Source organism: Patiria miniata, unplaced genomic scaffold (assembly GCF_015706575.1).
Source record: "Patiria miniata isolate m_02_andy unplaced genomic scaffold, ASM1570657v1 HiC_scaffold_5, whole genome shotgun sequence".
NCBI classification, from domain to species: Eukaryota; Metazoa; Echinodermata; class Asteroidea; order Valvatida; family Asterinidae; genus Patiria; species Patiria miniata.
The window spans coordinates 11,991,342-12,012,374 of record NW_024037072.1 but is presented as its reverse complement, the minus strand read 5'-3'; the positions used below and the strand labels follow the sequence as shown (position 1 = coordinate 12,012,374).

The following is a 21,033-nucleotide window of genomic DNA, read 5'->3' as shown; positions in this document are numbered from 1 at the left end:
AACTTTTACAGTTCTGTGATCCAAATTTGTATCATAAATGCTGCAGTATTTTATGATGTAAAAAAACGATGTGAAACTGAGCCAGAGGAAATACAATAACGTGTTGACAACCGCATCCTTTAAAGAAATCACGATCAGTGCTCCATCACTGAAACAACGAAATTTGAGAATCTGACAACAGAGAATTCAAGTGCGGAACACCCCTCTTGATCGGCAATCAATAAATAATTTACAAACAATCGAGAAGACCCATCAATTTCCCCCCGCCTTTGGATGTCAACACTATCGAATTCGCGTTGTAAATTCAAATGGCTACAGTCGAGTTACAAATGGGCGATGTCCGATTTGAGGTCAAGCCATCCATCATAGTCCAACACCGCGCCGAATGAAATTCACAGGCGGGCCTGACAGACGTTTTCTGTTGCACTGAAGGTCCGTGATTAGTATAACATCACTGCAGAAACGCCTTTACGTACCACTTGGGAATAAGGCCTTGGTATCTACAAACCATACACATCTAATCGTTCCATATTTTATTGTGGTGCTGGACACGTATGCAGAGCCCATAAATCAGTACTGACCAGCCATTCTAATAAGACCTCGGCCAAGAAACAAGCAGCAGTAACAGAACTGCAAGTTTTTCCTGACAATTTCTTTTCAAGGCGGATTTTTTTTTGAAAAGACTTTCTTTTGTCATAGTAATAGTTTCAAAACCAGTGCTCACAGAAATGAAGGAAGACCCGAAACTCTCCGATTGATGTCGTAGACGTATTTTAAAGGTGTGTGCTCATTTTTACCATGGAGGAATGTTTTTACAAAACTCAAAGTATACACGGAAAAGTGGGAACCACCAAGCAAATCTGTAAACAAAACATTTTCTGAAATAAAGGTTTTTGAATATTTGTCACAATCAAAGAACGAGTGAAGGTAAGAAAAAAAACCCGAAAAACAAATTTACGAAAAAGGACGACTTGTTTATATTGTGCTCCATGTGTTACTTTCCCTATAGTTCGACCATCCAGTAAACCTTCATCACAAAGCTTCAGTTTTTCCAGAAGAACTTAAGAAGCGTGAGTGTAAGATTTCTTGTCCCTGCCTGAACTAACAACAATCGGACAATGGAAGGATAATCAAACAGAAAGAATGGGCTTTCTTGTCGATCAAGTTATCACAATAGTCGCAATCAATCAACGTGTGATTGACAGAGCAAGGGGTGAGTCCTGCAGAGACGCGCACGGGTTATTCCAAGGAGCTCCATGGGTGCACCTTGGGGTTTATACGGTGGGTACCCAGTCGTCTCCCCCCGTCCCATGGCACGTTGCTCCATGGCTCGGGGACGGACGTGACGTAACGCACAGCTTGCAATGGCGGATTGTGGGTCGGCTGCCAGACGATGCCCCGCTAGCTTTGGGGATTTAATTGGTGCTAAACCAGTTGCGTAACTGACTAAACAAGATGTGGTCTGGGAGGACGGTTCGATGACCCCAAACAAAGCCTGGATACGAACGTTTGTTTGAACAAAATGGTGTAAAAGGTTTGGTGCACAACTAGTATATTCGTGGAAATACAGGAAGTACAACTGTTTGCATTGTTAATGTTATCGAGCATTGAATTGCTTTGACAAATCGTAAGAACAAAATCATCTTCAGTCCACCATTTATCAATAAGAATTAGAACCGATAATTTATTAACAAATTAAATGCAGCCATACAGTAATATAACAAACGATTGTTACTTAATTTTTAAAATTGGACTGGCTAAGGTCAAACTGAACTAAAAAAACCCCACCATTTTGAAATAGTTACAATATTAGCATAATTCCTAGCACATCTAGCTGAATAGGATCAACAAAAAGCTAAATTCTTTTCAACGTCCACAAAAATCTCTTTCTCTCTCAAGCGCCGAAATTCCTGCCATTTTAGCCAATGGCCCTCATTTCAATTCGGTGTCTAAACTCTAAATCCGGATCTGCTCGCTCCGGACCAATTCCCAGTCTCAAATCCGATTACTGGAACTCTGCGTAGGTGCTGCCATAACAGGCCCACTCTTAAAAATTTCACCAACCGCCATAGCTTTTTTACCCGCAAGGCCCAATGGAAATGCGTCACTGGGAGCTGCGGGGCTGTTCCTTTTCCTGCGGGGGAACAATGAGGTTCACGATGTAGTCCCTAATGGGAACTGTATTTCCTCCCCCTGAAATTTCAAGCATTTTGTAAAAACACGACAAAGGTTGAAAAGAAAAAAAATGCAGCCATGTCGATTTCCTAGATCAAAACACAAACATGTGGATAATGAGAAAGTTCATGATTTGTACACGTTTTCAAATCCCAAAAACAAAAATACCGCTTAAATTTGACAAAATAAAATAGCATTCTTTCCGTAACCACAAACTACACGAGCAAGGCTATTTATACCCAGCACACGGGCATACCAGTTATTGGATAAAACATACCCCAGGCGATATTTCACCCGGAGCTCTAATCCGTTTATGCGTGCATTAATATCATTTCATTATGATAGCGGTAATGGTGACAGCGCGAGCATTTTTTTTGAAAGAAAAAAAACCTCACACCCATGACGTGGGGAGATAGTGGTAGACTTCATCTCAGTCGCTCTGAATTCTTGTGAGGATTGGACAGACGACAAACATTAATGTTCCTGCAATAATGAGCCTCCATTTATCATATGCAGTCTGTGAATGAAGTATCTGTATGTACAGCTTCGAATGTGTTAAATATTTTCTCTATTTTTGGGCGAGCCTTCTAGAATAATCCATAATGCAAATGTTGCACTCCCCAAACTTCTATACTTAAAGATTATATTATTCAGATATCAGGCTAGGCTAAGTTGGGGGGGGGGCCAAGAAATATTATGTAAAAAAAAAACAGCTCTTGATGCCGAGGTATTAACATACATGACAAGCTATCGAGAGGAAACATAACTTGATACTTCGTTTCAATCTCCATCCCTCGACCGTAAACCACCAAAGCCACTGGACACGTTTATAAAGCATTATACGAAACCGCTCTTGGAATCAATCAGAAAGTCACGAAACATACTTACAGCACTAGAAATGTGCTGAGCGTGCACAATCATTTGCTCAGCAGAAATAGATTACCAGCCAATATGTCACGGACGTGTATTGCATTTGACTGGTTCCCATGCAGATGGTTTTTGAAATTTGTCAAGCAATATTTTCTGCTGAACAGCTACGTAAACTTGGGCATGGGTTTGTGGAAACAATTATAACAGTAGCTGTGTAGAGGAGTTTATGTCGTAGACTGAATGTGCCCTTTGGGTTGATATTGGGGGTGAACGACACGCGCAGCATTGGATAATGTCAGCTTGGACGTACACGGACGCGGCGCTGGGTCATGTTACGAACAGTTGTCTCTGCAGGCGATACGGGTCGCAGTGTGGTGCCCCGGCTTGTGTTCTCGCGCCTGTCTTACGACACATGCTGCCATGAAACAGCACTGAAAAAAAAAACAAGTCTTGTACAATTTAGTTGCTATCATCCAAGTTGTGGAGGACTAACAAATGCAATAAGACATGAACGAAAAAATATTCAGAACGGCCAAAATATTTCAGAATTTTAACTTACTTGAGTGTAGTGCTCATAGCTAATCCGGTACGTAGTCATGTTCCGTACATAGCTGCATACCAACTATTCGAATAATAATAATTGTGTTTCTATTGTAGCTGTGGAGTGGGGACACTAAAATATCAAAACGATAAGCCTACGTAAAACGTCTCCCAGTTAGCTAGAAAGGTACGAAACTTCATGTGACTACATAACCACAGTTCAATACTCCTGCGTTCGGTTGAAATCATTTTACTTCCCAAAAAAACTAGGGGGAAAACAAAAATCGCATGTATAGCTGAACAGTGAATGATATTCTTTCAAATGATATTCTTACATCGTTTGTTCCTTATTTCTTTCAACGTTTGAACTATTTATCGATGATATCAGTGCTGACGAATTTGCGCCGTCCTTGTTGACCAAACACTGTCGATAACAAAGATATCGGCGAGTCCAGGTGCGAACTTTGATGCAGGAACATGCACCAAAACACCGATAAGGAATGTTTGAAAAGCTTTAATACAAATAACGTACCATTTCAACAAAGAAATGGGTGTCTGTTGATTTGCCGGTGGGAATGCGTATTGAACGATCAATGTAACATACCATGTCCCTAAAGACTCAGGTTCCCCTCTGGAACGGTAATGACAGGCAGAAAGTGGCAAGAAGCAGTCGACTTCAAGGGCAGCATTTACATATTTTGTATCATGTTTATAAAAAAAAAAAACATTTTCATTTCTAATTATTTCTATTTCGAAAAATTCAGGTCGCAGAATTATTCAATATTTAAGTGAACAAAGAAATAAGAGAACCATTCATTTCTATAGGCACGGGCGTTTTGTTTTTGGAATGAGAAATTTTATTAGAGATTTTACTAACCTCCGGCCATGCTAACCACAAGTCCCCTTGTATGATCTTACGGTGCAGTGCAGTTAGGTTTTGGTACAATGCAAAGCTGAATGATATTGACCCCAACATTCAAGATAATGTGAATTCGCGCATAACACCAGACACGCGCGCCTCAAAGTGCATTCACTCTATGCAGAGCTTGAGGCCATTCAGTAGCAAGTTGTTCCTCGATGATTCACCGTTTCGAAACTTGTTTGGTTCGCAACCCAACAGTTCCTCATAGGCCTATCGCTGAACAAGAGCAGCCGCTCCCTTACACTCCCAGGCCTTATATATATCTTCTGTACTTGTACTGATTATGTAGTTTTGTACAATTTTCAAGTTCACAATCATTATATCAAAACAATAAAATGATTCTATCCAAACGATGCAGAATGTTATTGTGTCCTGTTTGATATCCTAATAATGAGGAAGTACATGTAACAGATATGGGATTTTCGATATACACTCGTAACTTTACATTAAAAAGTACAGTTCCTACTAGGCCTACATGTATTATAATTAGCACCCAAATGCGTTCCCCAGTACTTTCCCTCTATATATATGTTTTGCGCTTGCCCCAAATTTACCTGACTTCGGATCATTAACTGCATTCGCAATCACCAAAGAATTTGCCATTTACAATTGATGTCACTGATTTATTTTGCAGGTTTTATTTACCCAATCCAAAACATGATCACAATAACAGTGCACGTGAGTAGCACAGTCGGTAACTCCTCTGTCCCACCCCCTCAAGTTTAGTTTCGCGCCAACTTTTCGTGACGGAGTCATTAAAATCAATCTGGGGTTTTAGCGCGAGGATCAAGTTGTCAGCACGTCGAGAGAGGGGAGACTTGTCCAGGCCTTGCCCCTGGCCATGCCACAGAGTTCAAGTGTTGTGCGTCTGAGGCGATGATAAATATAGAGATATTGAAATGAAACATAACATCAACTCGATCTCTCTCACTCTCCGACTGTACAATAAAAATTCGTTGACGTACACACGGGGGACGCGCGGGCAAATTCTATCGGATTATGAAAATGAACTACATGTACAGTGTACTGCGTGCGCAGGTGTACCCTTGGTAAACTGGTTCCCAGTCCCTCCAGCAACGATTCTGTCTTCGAATGTAGGGAGTTGGAAGTTGGAACGATACTCTTGGTATTTCAAAACTACGCAGATCCAGTTTGAATTGTAATTTGAAGCTCGCCGCAGAAGTCCACGTCAGAATGAAGCGCTTGAGCCAAATATTAAAAATTTGTAAAGTATTTTTCTTGACTCAAAACTGCACAACTCAAGTTAAAGAATATAATTTGATATCTTTCTATTTTAAAGGACGTGGTTTAGAAAATGAAAGGAGAGGGATACAATTACTCACGACAAGTGGCTGATTGATGGCACTCGAAACGAGACTGAGAAATACTCGAAAAGAAATCAATTTTATTTTGAAGTGGCAGATGTATGTTTGATCAAACCATGGTCAAACACTCTGATGTCCGTGAATGTGTTTCCCATCCTGGTCACAACAGCACGAAACGAGGAACTAGAAACTTAACTTGTGCGTGGTCGATTCCAGGGGCCCATTCCTTGAACTTAGTTGCACTGAAATTCGCTAAACGGCGCAGAAAAATATGTGCTTAGCAAAAATGGGTCACCAGCTAAAATGTCACAGGATGCATGTTCTCTGCTAAGCAGTGTCATGAAATCCGCGTCAGTTCAGGCCAAACTACAACGGCTAAACTACAACACTCAGACTCACGGAGCCTGATAATAGCAGCCTATATAGGTGCGCTTTTTAATGGACAGTGGAAGTGGGACATTCTATATCAATTTGGGGTTCATTTTTTTTCCTGTCCCTTTGTAAGTTATATGGATGCATTCACTGCAAAAACTGTTTTTAGCAATTTAAACACAATCTTGCTATTTGTGAACATATTTAAAAGCTATCCTAAACATCAATGTTCACTTGATACATTACACACTTTTCATCAATTTTACAAAGTGACGGCAAGAAAGTGTTTAATTGATAAACACAAAGTTTGCAGTGTTCCTCAATGCCGTCTTTCCCAAGACCGTACGAAGCAAGCTACCAACCCAACATAATGCGTTTTGAAGTCATTCTTAATGAAACTTGAATGGCAAATTAAACATCTACAGAGCTAGAGGTAACAGGGACTGGAAAACATGTCACACTTTGAACCCTAAATTTATAGCATGGCCAAAATGGAAACGCGCACTGCTCTCACTGTAATTGTAAAAAACACTCCTTTCAACCTCAGCTCTGTATCCGCGTTCTATGGAATAAAATACCATCATGCGACTTGCTAGGTATTTCTGTACCCATTGCCGCCACCAGGGCTATCCGAACCATGGCAACAGCACGAAGAAACCGCTTGGGGTCAAATGCCATGTTTTCATAACCGGTACAGCATGTTCTGCACAAGCTCATGTAAAAAAGGCTCGGCTGATTGAATGTTATTTCACTCGATCGAGCGCAGTCATGCCGGAATGGCGTTGATGGAATTTGTGCGAGTGTGAACAACAAGAATGTTAAACAGCGGGATACGCAAGGAAGAATGTTACTAGTTATGATTAGATCTGTTCAAATTTACATCTAGTAAAGAGAGTTATTCTTTGAAGTCGACCGAGACGACTGTGCACACAACTGTAAAAAACTTCTAACGAGAAATCTAAACGTGGTGACAAACACACTCTTGAAGTGAGCAAGAAATATGTGATTTAACTAGGCATCCATAAATTTTCAAAATGACGCAGTTCTTATATTCAAAGCTTAAGATCGCATCAAAATCTGCGTTCTGATCAGAAGCAGCCTTGCCTCGGTGGAAGAGATTCACATAGGTCATTCCACTCCTTTCGAAGGCGCCCTCGTTTGACCATTCATCAGATTCCAGCAATTGCTTATTTTCAACAGAGGGCGCACTTTCAGATCACCATTAACTCGACTAACTATGCCCAATTGCCTGCTACATGTGCACATATGTAGTACATTATATGCAGGAATCGAGGAAGTTGTGTAGGGAGGAAAAGTTTTACTATACAAATCAACCTAAAATGGTTTCATCGGCGATTCTTTTCTGATCTATTTGTGTAAACTCTTCCGAACGACCCAATCGTTATGTTGGTACGGCCTGCTTCAGCTATTTAGTTGGAATTTGTGCGCAAAGCGAGCTGCTTTTATAGCCAAACCGCTACAATAATCAAACCTTCTTACATGCACCTAACATTCCCCGCAACCTCGGTCACTATTCCTTCTTTTCCCTGTTCCATTTACAAATAGCCGAGAAGCAAACACTGGAACAGGGCTCTGCAAACATGAAGGGCCCCAGTCGCCATGTTTGAAAGCACTTAAGGTGTGTACCGTGCAGTCAAAACCTTGAGTGACCAATGCCATCGTGCAAAACAGGTGCAGCAAATACTCTTTAGCGAAATGGACAATGGGACTTTGTTGTGACAATGTAGAACAACAATTAAGAGCATTTTCTTCCACGAAAGTCCGAGTACAGAGACTTTTGAGTGCATTCTTCTTCTATGAGATGGTCACGGTAAGCCCACTTAAACATAGAGTGAAGTAGCAAATGGAAGTTTACTTGTTCACAATACTAATACCCGTCACATTTTATCGAAACCGAATATTACCAGCCAGCTATACAGAACGCTGCTTGCCTAAATCCAAAATGGTGGGGTTCTGGTGATATTTTGTGTTCACGTACATGCAATCGTGTAATGTTTCACATAATCAGATCAAGGAACAAAATATATTTTAACTAGCAGTCCATGTTTAATATTACGTTTGGAAAGCTGTAGGCACGCGGGCCAAATACCACAAGCGTTTGACTAGTTGACTAGTTCAATTGCACAGGTTGATCGGCACCATACAATGTTTTATGATGCCTGCTTAGAGATAGGCCCTAGCTTTGGTAAACATGTCAAGGGTAACACATCCCTTTGATCAAACAAAAGCAGGTTACCCGAGGTGAGAAATACCACTGATACACGCTAAAAAGTCAATTAAACCATGCTGCGCATTAACATGGTCACTGCCATTAAACTCAAGTCACCTGCAGCGGCAACATCAAAGTACACTGGCCAACGGGGAATGAGCCCTTTTATTACGGCCAAATTACCGGGGACAAATTTATGGTAACTAGTGTTTACCATAAAAGCTCGATTGGTAACGCGAGAAAGCAACGGCACATTTCAACAGTACCGAATGACTCACACACCAATCTGCTAGCAGTTCTTCATCATTCACTCAGCGTGCGGGTGTATTCTTTCACAATAGCCGAGTGACAGACGAATTCCTCAAATTGCGATTATGTATTCTTAACATGGGAAACTGGCGTAATTCTAGATAAGAAAAGTAGCCCTGGCATGTAAGGTTCACTTTAGCAATAAAGACCAAAATAACATCATACAAATGAAGCGAAATTGAGGTGAATTGTGTACGTCACACACAAAAATATCTGCCAAATTCTTGTCAATTTACCCAATCAACACCCGGAAACATGCGGATTCCACTCTGCCTTCGTGAGTAATTCGCCAAATATTTTTCCCCGTTCGCACATTCTCGTTTAGTGGTAATCCCATTTCGTCGTATTTTTGTAGGTGTTATTTTTTGGAATTGAGCACTTGATTTCTTTGGCATACCATCGGAAGTAAAGCCGTCAAAGTTATTGATTGGCGTGGCGGGGGGCATTAAGTACGCGCAGTTTGTCACTAGCGCGTAATTCGCGCGTGATCCAATCACAAACAGTTTCATCAACCTGTCCGTGAATATATTTCAAACGGTAGTCTACTATTGGCTGGGATTTTTGCCACATGCACGATTGGTTAATATAATGCAAATATACTTGCAGTTGGATCGGATGGACTCTTGTACGAGGGACGAATTCATTACTGTATAATACATCGAAGCAATGAAGCATGGTACAAGAGTGATACAATATTTTCCACCAAGATTAACTAATAAAAACTGCTGCTTTCTTTAGTTTGCGAAGGTAGTGTCTAGTGAGGAATGATCAGTGGCTAAAACAGAGAAAAAAGACTGTTCAGTCATTGAAGTGTAAACTGTAATAATTGAATAATAAATTCATCGCAATAGAATAAGGCTTCAGTTCTAAAATAATCCTCATTAGCGCTGCGTGAGATGTGTGGCGTAATCAAGTTTTTTTTTTCTTCCAATTTATAAAATGTGACAATTGGGGAATCTAGCGGTATTGCTTTCACGATCTCGAAGGAGAGAAATTACCAAAAGAGATAACATTTCACGCTTGGCGGATTCTTCCTCTAAACGCGGCCACCTGGCGAGGCTGAGAATGTTTTCCTGCCTTCCAGCGTGCTGCTGGACATGCGAGGAAATAAGCGCAGAAACTGACGCACTGTACGTGGGTGGAAATTAGTGGATCGGCAGCACTGATATTCTGTCGAGAAACCTTGTGATTTCTATCTTCACCTGCCATGAATATTACCCTATATGAGACTACAGCGTGCACACACTTTCAGCAGTTGTGTGTATTCGAAATGCTAAAGCAGTATGAAAATGCAACTGATCCGAATTAAGTGCTTATTATACTGGCATAATTTGTATGCTTATATAAATTATTATTACCCAGAATGGGACATCAGAGAGACATTCCCATAGGGTTGTGGACAAAGTTGTCAAACTATTACGACCCGATATTTTACCTTATCCTACCACCACGAAATTTTGGTGCAATTAATATGTTTTGGACCACGAGCAATCGATCAAGCCTATTGGCGACACTAAAAATTTGCCTCTAAAAAGGGGTTGTTACATAAGGCATTGAAATGTCTCCTTAATCTACCTTGTCTCTCTAAGGACAAAAAAAGGTCTCCTTAAGGGTACATATTGTTAATTAAATGAGACTTATTTTGGGCTATCGCAATGGGATAAACCAAAAATGAAAATGTGGTTCACTTTCCACGACTAACATTCCGCTTTGGCAAATTATAAATCAATTACAATCGATGGGAACCGAAAACAAAATAACTGGCCGCAGTGCGGCGTGTTTTCAACCCACACAGAGAAAAATGCGACGTCGTCATCAACTATCACTGAGAAGATTTACAGTCCTGTTTTTCGCTAATGACTACGGTGAAAAACGCAGGCATTCAAGCGATGACATTAAACCACGGCGCTAAATCAATCATAGAACGTGCGCAAAGTGGATTCAATGGTAAATTGGTAATCCATGTAAATAGCTGAAAACTTTATTACGGCAGCCGGTTAAATACAGACGGTTCGAAGAAAGAAAAAATGCAGTTTCACGCATCCTTGATTCGGTGGGCATCCGTGCGGAACGAACCGAGCCGTGCGGGTTTTTATGTTTCCTATAATGAATATAATGCTTGGGAGAGGACGGCCTGCCTGCTAGATCAGACTCATAAAATCAACAGTTTAATACAGTCGTCACGCAGCGATTAATTAGAGCGATGAAATATAATATCTGCAAAGTGCCATTTGGAGCGCTTTCCAATCAAAATGATCGTGTTATTTTTTATCAATATTGGAGAATGGGGGTGATGGAACGACCTCTATTTATAGACTATTAATAAACCGAGTTATTGTGGCATGAATTGTTGATTATAAAACACGGACAACCAGTCACATGAAGGTACCAAATGGCAAAACAGACAACAGAAACAGTGTCAGCAACATAGACAAGTAAAAAACCGTGTACAGTCGAGTCTCGTTATAACAAACTCGTTCAGACCTAGCCAAATTGTTTGTTATATCAGAATTTTGTATTAAGACTAAGAGGAACACCAGTCCCATTCATTGTGCATATAAATGCACAGTCGGGACCAAGGCTTTATGTTTGTTATAACCAGAATTTTGTATTAACAGAGTTTGTACTAACGAGAGTCAACTGTACATAGTTTTGGTGCCGTATTCAATGAAGCAGCATTATAACTGTTATTATAGAACCCAAAGTACTGGCGAGAACATGGCTTCACATCTCGATTGGGCAGACAATTTCCTTGCTCTTTGATCTAATGAAAGTCCCAGGTGATGAGACAGCCTACCCTCTGGCTACGGGCGGCGTCTCTTTGTTCAGGTGATATCAGCGGGTCTTCTCAACAACGAGTTCCCCTTCTTTCGTGCACTCTGTCCCGGCCCTACACCTAGCGGGTCCGGCCGCTGAAGGTTACCCAAGCAGTAGACAAAATGAGGCAATAAAAAAGAGAACTTCTAAAGCTGAGTCGCTTGTAATTTGGCGACTGCGGTTAACAATCAATTTGTTGGCGAAAGTCCTTCCCGATAGCTGTTGGAATGCAGTGGCGATGGAGCTATAGCTTCATGGACGATACACGGTTGGCATTATACTGTCTGTTACCTCCTTGGCTATACCAAACCTTATTACTCAACAATCAGTGTATATTCATGATACCCAACACAGACGTGAAAATTACCAGTCCCTTTGCGTACACGGCAACAAATGATGGTCCAAATTTAACCTTTGAGGGAGAATTAAAAGTGGTACGTTATTCATAAGCACACATTATCCAACAATCAGAGTGTCTACGGTAACTTCATAGACACTGACAGTCAAAAACCTGATGACAAGCACATAACGGGTCTATGTTTTGGGGGTTTTTTTGCCAAGATGAAAAAGTATAGCATACTTATTAATAAATTTTAAATGTACGCGTATCTTCATGTACACAGCATCCATTAAATGCGTGTGAGACGGTTAAATGTCTTGTTCTGCTTCCCGCTATTTCTTTTGTCCAAGCCTTTTTGTCAGTAGCCCGATTCTATAAAAGCGCTGTTTATTGCCTGTTACGCTACTGTTTGAACACCCACCCATACAGCGATCGATATAAGTGGAGTAAAATGGAACATTGTTTCTTTATCCCGGCCCCGCGGAGCAGAGTCAACACTGACCCGTCTTGCTAAAAGGCAAGTTTCATTTAAAAGTCTTGCTCCTAGTATCTCTCCCATAATATAACGTCTACCATTAATACAGGGCATGATGACTTTTTTTAAGTCGGTTTCTTTAAGGAATGTATTTGCTTTGGCAGGTCGTACAAAATAACTTGTTCTAATACAAACAATCACATTTGCTGATTGGATACCGAGACGACAAGAGTACCAGCGATCGTGACTTCCATTTCAATTGCCAGCCAGCTTGCAATGCTGGAACGTTTTGTTTGTCAAAAACAAGTTACTGAGTATTGGACACCAGTACAACATGCTTCACACGGAATGAGTCAACAGATAATGTCGCTATTATGTCAAAGTTAGCGAGGTGAACGGTACTACATAGATAGATCTGTACTATGAAATAAGATGAAAAAAGGTGTGATTCAGGTGTGCAATCAGTCGCGTGTGAAGACCACATTAAATTAGAACGGTAATTAATCAAAGTGTGCACAGGCATGTCATCATGCCCTACATCACACGGTCCACGGCGTTATATAGGCCGATATTGAGGGCCGTCTCTTGAATAGACGCGAATACCTTCGGCGCTGCTGGTGGTCACAATTTTCACGCTCAAGCTCAGCGGGCTGAACTTTGCTCATTATTACACACGATCATTGGGATGTGATGCCGCGGCAAGGTGGTTGTAATCATAATAAATTGACACATTTTTGGCCCTCCCGATTACTTTGGACTTCAGCCCGACTTCAGAGCGTGTTTCCCGGCCGAGATATTAGCTTGGCAGAGTGAACCTGGCATACTCCTGGTATGCGTGTGTGTGTGTGCTCTAAAAATAACCACTCGAGCCGGTGTAAAAATTACTCAATAGCCAACAAAATTCATTCTCATCTTTTGAAGCTCCGAGGCATGTGCGGTGTACTTTTGAGCAAATAAACCTCGCGCTCGATAATCAAGTTAAAAGTGTGTTGGACAACGAAAAACCGATCGAATATCACACGTCACTATGCATATCAGACCTCTTCTATCAACCTGGGCCAAAAAAGCTGGATTTTAAAATACTTTGATGTTCTCTGTTAGCCCGAAATGGGACTCCAATGGATTGAAACTGGGTTATAGAGTAAAAACACACAATTATGTTGCATTGTGTCGATGCATGATATTAGAGAAGAGATTTACTGACCACATTAGCGTTGTCATATGACTACTCAAAAGCGCGACCTCACATAGAGGGGAAACATAAACTCATTTTGACACAGATTTACGGACAATTTTAACGCTCACGACACTCAGTGACGTCGTTTCGACATTACAGGCATAATGAAAATATAAGGAGCGACAAGTGAGTACTGATTGTGCGTCGATGGAAACAATGACCAGCATTGGAACTTCTTAAATTAAAGTGGTTCAAAAATTGATCGAATATGTGCATGATCTAATGGGTAGAGTGGGCCAATATTAAAAGAAATACATTAAAAATGCGTTCCCGGCCAGTGCTACTTTCGCTTCGAGTTCAACTCGAAATCCGAATGAAGTACTTTTTTCCGTAAAAACCTGACATACAAATTGAAAAAAAGCAATCAATTTTTGAAGAGCACGGGTTATGAAGCTTTAAATAAAAAGAAAGTTACAGGAAAATGCTTCATCTATACCACATGCGTCATGATGCCGTGTGCAAGCGCAGAACAGAGCCCATGCAAACTCGGTAAATGGGTTATCAGCTGTTCCTCAATATGGATATGAATGTACGTAGGTCAAGAGTAAACGGTCATCGACCGTGTGCAATTTATCATCATGCTCAACCAGGACACCATCACCAGGACTGTGCATGGTCACACACGTACAGGGCCGTTGGCACTTGTTCAATGTCAATACCATCGAATTCATTGATGGTGTAAAAGTACAGTGACACTTATGGCGTCCACCTGGGGAATAGGCACGGAAATTTGCTAAGCACCGAAAATATCTGCTTAGCAAAAACCAGTTTGGGTGTATATACGAGTGTAAACGGTTCTCACTTGATTATGCTTAGCAAAATACAGGTTACCAGCCAAAACTGCATTGGGTGTATGAGTGTAACTGGTTCTTACTTGATTATGCTTAGCAAAAACAGATTACCAGCCAAAACTGCATTGGGTGTAAATATGAGTGTAACTGGTTTTCACTTGATTATGCTTAGCACTAAACAATCTCTCAGTCAAAAATCACAACTTCTAAGATGGAAAGAGGGATGTCACGGAGCAAACAGAGAGGGAGGATTTCAATTACAATATTTCCCCGCAGGGACTACAGTGGAGTCAAACACCGCGAATACCATATGTTACACATTGTTTTCGTCCGTTGGGTCTTCCGTTTCAAACTACGTCTTGCGAGCGTGCCTGATTGTGAATTCCTGGCACATTGTTGCTGACCAGCTTTTCGTCGTAAGACTTTGGCCGTTTTAACAGCCATCGTTTCAGGGTGCTTGGCAATCAGTGTTATTCTTTCCAAGGCCGGGGGATCGTCCAGGACAGGAATCTTTGCTAGAAGAAAGCCTTGAGAGGGGCATAAATGTCTCGCGGAGGAGCCACGGGACCGGGAACCGTGTCGTAACCACCCCATAAAGCGTGCCAATCGCCCCGTCAGAAGCCAGAGCCACGCCGTAAAACCAAAACAGAAACTTTTACGCATTGACAAAACCTGACCTGATAAGCCGATTTCTCCGAAAGATGAAAAAGGTCGGAGCCATCTTGTGATTTTCAGGGATGGGTGGGTTTAGCTGAGTTGGGTGGGGCTGGGTGATTATTTCAGGGCCTTCTGGAAAAATCATCCAAAGTTTACAATTTTTGTTTCAAATAAAAACTGTGATGGCAGTTGCATCAGTCTCATAGAACTGATACTCGGCGGTTGAGTATTGATATTTGTGTTTTTCAGTGGCCTTGCAGGATTTGACAGACGGCTCGAAACATGCATCGGTGAGAGAAGAGATGCAAGACTGGATGTGGCAAGAGTGTTGATGTGCCCATGAAACTATGAATCATCAATGAACGGATGGGGAACCTTGTGCAGATGAATGTTTTATCTTATTATGACTGTTCCAAGTTCACAGCAAGCTAGGTGAGCTTCTGGAGTATTTAAGCGTTTACGATACAAACTTTTGAGGAAAGGAGACAGAACAGAGGGTGAATAATGCAGGACCAGATGGCCAAGGGGTCCGAGATCAGACATACTTATACGTGATGATTATTCTTGATTCTCTTGGGTAAAATTTGTGGATGCATTGATAGGCCTACATACCCAGAAAAGCCGACTGGTCCATAAAGCTACGAGTGCATAAAGGCGACAGGGGCAAATGCTTTGGATGTCATTACATATTTATATTCACCTAAAACTGCTTTCCACAGAAAATGAGTCTACACATTACCGGAGGGTATTCACAATGGGTTGTATACGTCATGTTTAGCTTTTCCTGAAACTTCACAGATTAAGCCAAAGTCAGCATGTACTGAGCGGCTGAAGTTCGGGTTTATCAAAAGCTGTAGCTACCCACGAACGCGCATCCGACATATTTTATTCCCGTTATTCACGCTTCACACCTCCAATTTTGCCGGGGACAAAAAACCGCCCGCGGTTCCCCAGCCATCCGAGCGGGCCGGAATTCATCCTCTGCCCTCAACGCATGGATGGAAATCCCCCCGCGGGCTAGGCAATCACAACATATAGGCCCTATAGTATACACACACTCGTCGTACCACTGTTGGATAATTCAAAAAAAGTAGAGGTATATAAAAAAATATATATATAGATTTGGATATGAAGTAGTTATACAAGGGTATTATGCTGAATAGGGGGAGTGTGCATTGTATGATATGCCCACGTGAAAACATGGGTAGGTACAGATCCATTTGGATATCGCCTACGCGGCAAGTAACATAGACGGAGACCTTGTGTGACATTTCAAGCGTACTGTGTTGAGGAAGGTTAATTAGATTTGTGCGAGCCGCCAAAAACAACACCTTGGGAAGCCTCCGTGTACACATAATACGGCCGAGGATACACGCACGCACACGCAGGTTCCACTACACAGGGGCTTTGATACTGCCATGTCCTTGGCCTTATGGCTTAAATACAGATCCACGGATTGAATAATCTTATATCGATGCAGGTTGGGGCCCCGGAATAGGACTGCACCGTTTGCAAACATTGTGACTGGAGATGTCACTTAGGCATACATTCAATGTTGTGCAGGCGATGGTTTTGAGTCTGGTATATCTCAGTCCGGTTGTCTGGAAACTGTGCGTGGTCTTTACGAATGTTCCAGGGTAATAACATTATTTTGTGGACAGTATCTTTATCAACAAAGCAGTTGTTATTATTGCCCGACATGTCAACGTTGACTTTGACCATAAGGGCATCCCACAAGATGAAGCTTTCGTCGTTGACATTTTCTTATCCATTAAAATAGATTTTCAACTAGACCTACACAAAAAGCAAGTCGCGGTGTGTAATAATACCCATAAATTTACAAGACCATTCAGCTGGAAGAATTCAAACAGGCCACACTGAATTCGCCGGTTGGCATAAGCAAAGTTAACGTCAAAGCAAATGTTCAAAACTCCAGTAATTAAAGGGAGAGCACAGCAAAGCAAACTTCTGTTTTTACAGCAGGAACTCTGCAAAGAAGATACCACACAGGTTTATTCCATCCCAAGCTCGTCTCTTGTCGACAAGGGTTCGCATATACGCACGCATTTTCAATGGCTTTTTGATAGGACGCCGCGCCGTGGGGTTCGGTGGTATTTACGGGGACAGCGGGCCAGGCGCTGGACACTAAACCGTCTCAAACTGCGAAAGTTATCACCATGGACCAGGCCAGCTGACGGAGCCAATTACGGTGGCCCACCGAAGACATGCTTGTCGGGCAAGCCACTGCGGGGAACACCTCATGTTGTCCAATATCGTACAGTTATGTTTTCCTTCTTTCTTTTTCATGTTCGTAAATTATGTTCACTCTGTCTGGAATCTGAAACAAGTGCTGAACCAATCGGAAGAAGCACACAACTTAAAGTCAAGAGAAATGTTCAAGTGTTGAAGAACGGTTTCGTACGTTAGGCTTGCGTTCCGAGTTTTACAATTTGAATATTAAAACTGGGTTTTTTTTGTTCTGTAGTTCCCCTGACTCACACCAAAATCCCTGCGTGCTGAAATGCAGTAGTCTGAATCCTTGTCTTGGTTTGTGATTAATTTTCTCAAGCTCAACAACTTAGTTGAAAATGCAATTGTCATGATTCCACATCACCATGAGGGTAGAAACTGCCCTGAGCAAAGATTCAAGTTCTAATAATAATATTATCCAGCTCCATGTTCAGCAGTGCTTAACCATGGTTTAGCCGTGTCATGACACTAAAGGCCTGAATTTGTGTCGCTTGTCTGGTTATGGCGTGAACAATGAAAGCCAGCATGAATGTTGGTAGAGGGGAATCAGGCAACATTCAAGTTTACGAATTACGGGATACATGGCACCGGGAAAGGCCCATAGTCAACAGGAAAGCCCACGGACTGCCTAAAGCCTGCCCAAGTGTGCTCAATCATAGTACAAGCCCCTTGTGGAGGAAGAGAACTTGCTTGTCCTGGCATTTTGGTAAGACCTTAAATCTGTACTGGGAGGGGATCGGGATTAAAGCTGATCACATGAAGCGGGGCCCATGGGGCAACCGAACTGAGGTGACAGCTAACGTACATGTGAAGTCAACTGTCGGAGTTTCATGAGCCGACTCACATAGCCGGCTGGGCTGGTTCGAGTATTACTATTATGACTTCAACGTGGAGGACAAATCTTGATAATAATCCCCGAAGATTTTAAGCATGTTGGAATGCAAGTTGACAAGCAATGGGTAACAAAACGAAGACAAGGTGGATTCCAATTTTTTTTTTGGATGATCTTCAGTCAGAAATGGGTACATAAATCGGCCAAGATCAGAAACAAACATAGTGACAGCGAGTTCTACCAGTACCAGTACCATGACCAAAAACCAACCGATTCTAATTTCCGTTAGATTTCTTACTCTCCGCGACTCAAATCATAACTGCGTAAGTATGACAAATTCACATATCCGTATACGCATGTAATTGTAAACTCGTCATAAACCTCAGATGATAAGAGCGACCTTCACAAATCTCATTAAAGTATGTTACCGAAAACATATCCCAGTCAGTAAAAACAGTAAAATCAAAAACCTTGCAAGGCTTGCAATCAAGTTTTGTGTGGACTGAGGTGTTGCCGAAGGGGTACGAAGATATCGTCAGTGAAGTAATTATTTATAAGAACTAAAAGACCACTCGTCTGTCAAGACCAGAACATTAGGCCAAAGCGATCGCTCCAAGACAAAAAAGCGGCGCATTTGGAGGTAAAACCCCTCCGAGATTTTTTTTGGAGCAACCGAGATTTTCTTTCTTTTCTTTTCGCGGTCTGGTGTTAACCCTAGCGGGTGTTCAGTTCCAACTTTGTGATGCCAGGGTGCTGGGGTTGGCCCCGAAGCAGGGGCATCGGCCTCTGTTCAGCCCGTTTTTCGCTGTGGGCTGTTTTCTTCGGACCAGGCTTGGTGAAAGAGGAGCGGACACAAAGGGCGCACCGTGCCCCACAGAAAAAGGGGGGCATTCCGGAGTCGGTAAACAACCAGCTTGGGTCGCTAGATAGCCTAGCCTCCACGACTGCCCTTAAAAACAACTATAAAACTACGGCCGAGGACGGCATGCCGTGGTGAAGTACACAGTAACCATTGTAAAAATTGGTGCTACATTTACACAGGTTCAACCAATTTTACCTTCTGCAGCAGAAGTTTAAAAGTCCACGGCCAATTAAAATACCATTTTAATCTACCAATCTGATTGCAGCCAACATGCATATCACTTTACTTGTCACTATATAGGTGCATTCAAACAATCTTGTTAGGTTGCAAATTCTTTTTTAAAAGGGCCCATCTAAATTTTAAACGAGTTGTACTTTCAACATATTTGATATGACTGTGAAAAGTTGAAACTCACCCATGGTTTCCCATAACCGTTCAGTCCTGTAGCCAAAACATGAAAAAACAGTGATGCTGAAATACAGCGGCGCTGGGAGAAAAATCAAAGGCAGACCCCAGTGAAAGTCCACGTGCGATCAGCACCGATGGTGTGTTGGCGTTAATGCAGTCGATCGGGTGGTATAACAAATCCAAGGCTGAATCCAGACTCATATAGTTAAGTAGATGTCGTAGTCTCAAAATATTACTGCAGTTATCAAGTTGTGTAGACGGAACTAGTGATAAATGAGTAAAACCAGCAAGGGATGTTTCAGCAGTTGGAGGTACACCGTCTTGCCAGCGTCTATTCTTTGGTGTGCGTGATCAGCCAGTTTTGCGGTGACTGTATATTGTGGTGTGGGTTGTTGTGCCCGTTCCTGCGCTGCTAAGAATGGACTTTGAATTGGGGAGCAAAGCGAAGTGGCTCAACAACACAGTCACTCCGATTCGATCACGTTGGTGCGCTGTGTACACAAAGCGCGTTCCATTCACACCTAAAGGGGTGGCGTTTGGCGCATGCAGGTGTGCTTATTGCTATGTCACAAGCCATATTAATCTGTCTGCACGCGGTGCTGGAGGTTTTTTTTCTGTTCCCTCCATCCCCTAAACCCTGAGCCCTTTGCATGGCTGGGTACAGAGTACTGAAGGGAAGTCGGTCCCTCATTAATCATTGATATTCGCTGGTTATGATTTATGAATTGAGGTATTCCTGGCGAATTCCGACATCAGTCAGGCGAGACTAATTTTTGTACAACCGTGGGTAGCAGACTGGCTGGGCACGGATGCATTTCAATTGCTGTGATTCGTGTCCTCAGCGCTATACACACTCAGCCTCTACCGACTTGATTGTGTTGTCACACTGACAGGTACAGTTAGGGCTCAATTTCACGGACACATGTAGCAGGAACAAAAATGCGCAGAAAATTTATGTGCTCGACAAAACAATCTGATGAGGCTTTGCCTCAGGCAATTATGTGGTCAATTTTGTTGGTAACTTGTTATGATAAGTCAATTAACGTGCTTAGAAAATCTCTGCACTAGGCAGCATTTTCTCGCCTTGTACTTCGAGGTCCTGGTATGAAAAACTTTTTTTTAAAGAAATTGCCCACCTCATTTTTGTTTTCATTAAAAAGCCACCCACCTGATTTGGAGTTTGGAAATGTGGGCCGGCCAACAATAAGATATTGTAACAGTAATGCAAACTGAAGGGAAAATCATGCTTTTGACGAACCACAAGATAAACTTATCTGACAGACTTTAGAGGAAATTCTATTTTCTTTGAAATAACACGTGGTAGGCCTGATGCTTTTCTCTCTCTCTCTCCCCCCCCCCCCCCCCCCCAGAAATGTGTAACCGTTTATTTTGTTCAAAAATTAAAGTGCTGTCGAAACATTTGTGAAACTCGTTGGTGGGAGTGCACCGGAGCAAAGAATTGGCCAATCCTGAACCCTCTCACATGCACGCTGCACTTGGTCTCCTCTTTGACATGTCCACACCCCTCGAGCGTGAATTTAAAATGGACCCGACCCACGTGATGGAACGGTTAGTTGAATCATGGTCGAATACCGGAACGCGCGTGGTGGCGCTTTGGACA

General features: G+C 42.1%; 1 protein-coding gene across 1 annotated transcript in view; it reads right to left on the bottom strand.

Moving 5' to 3' along the window:
- LOC119740390 (repulsive guidance molecule A-like) overlaps positions 1-19,848 on the bottom strand; it is a 32,095-nt gene extending 12,247 nt beyond the window's left edge. The window contains exon 1 of the mRNA XM_038215670.1: positions 19,420-19,848. Coding sequence (XP_038071598.1) covers positions 19,420-19,433 — 14 coding nt within the window. The 5' untranslated portion in view covers positions 19,434-19,848. The remainder of the gene's footprint in view (positions 1-19,419) is intronic.
- Positions 19,849-21,033: the final 1,185 nt, after the last annotated feature.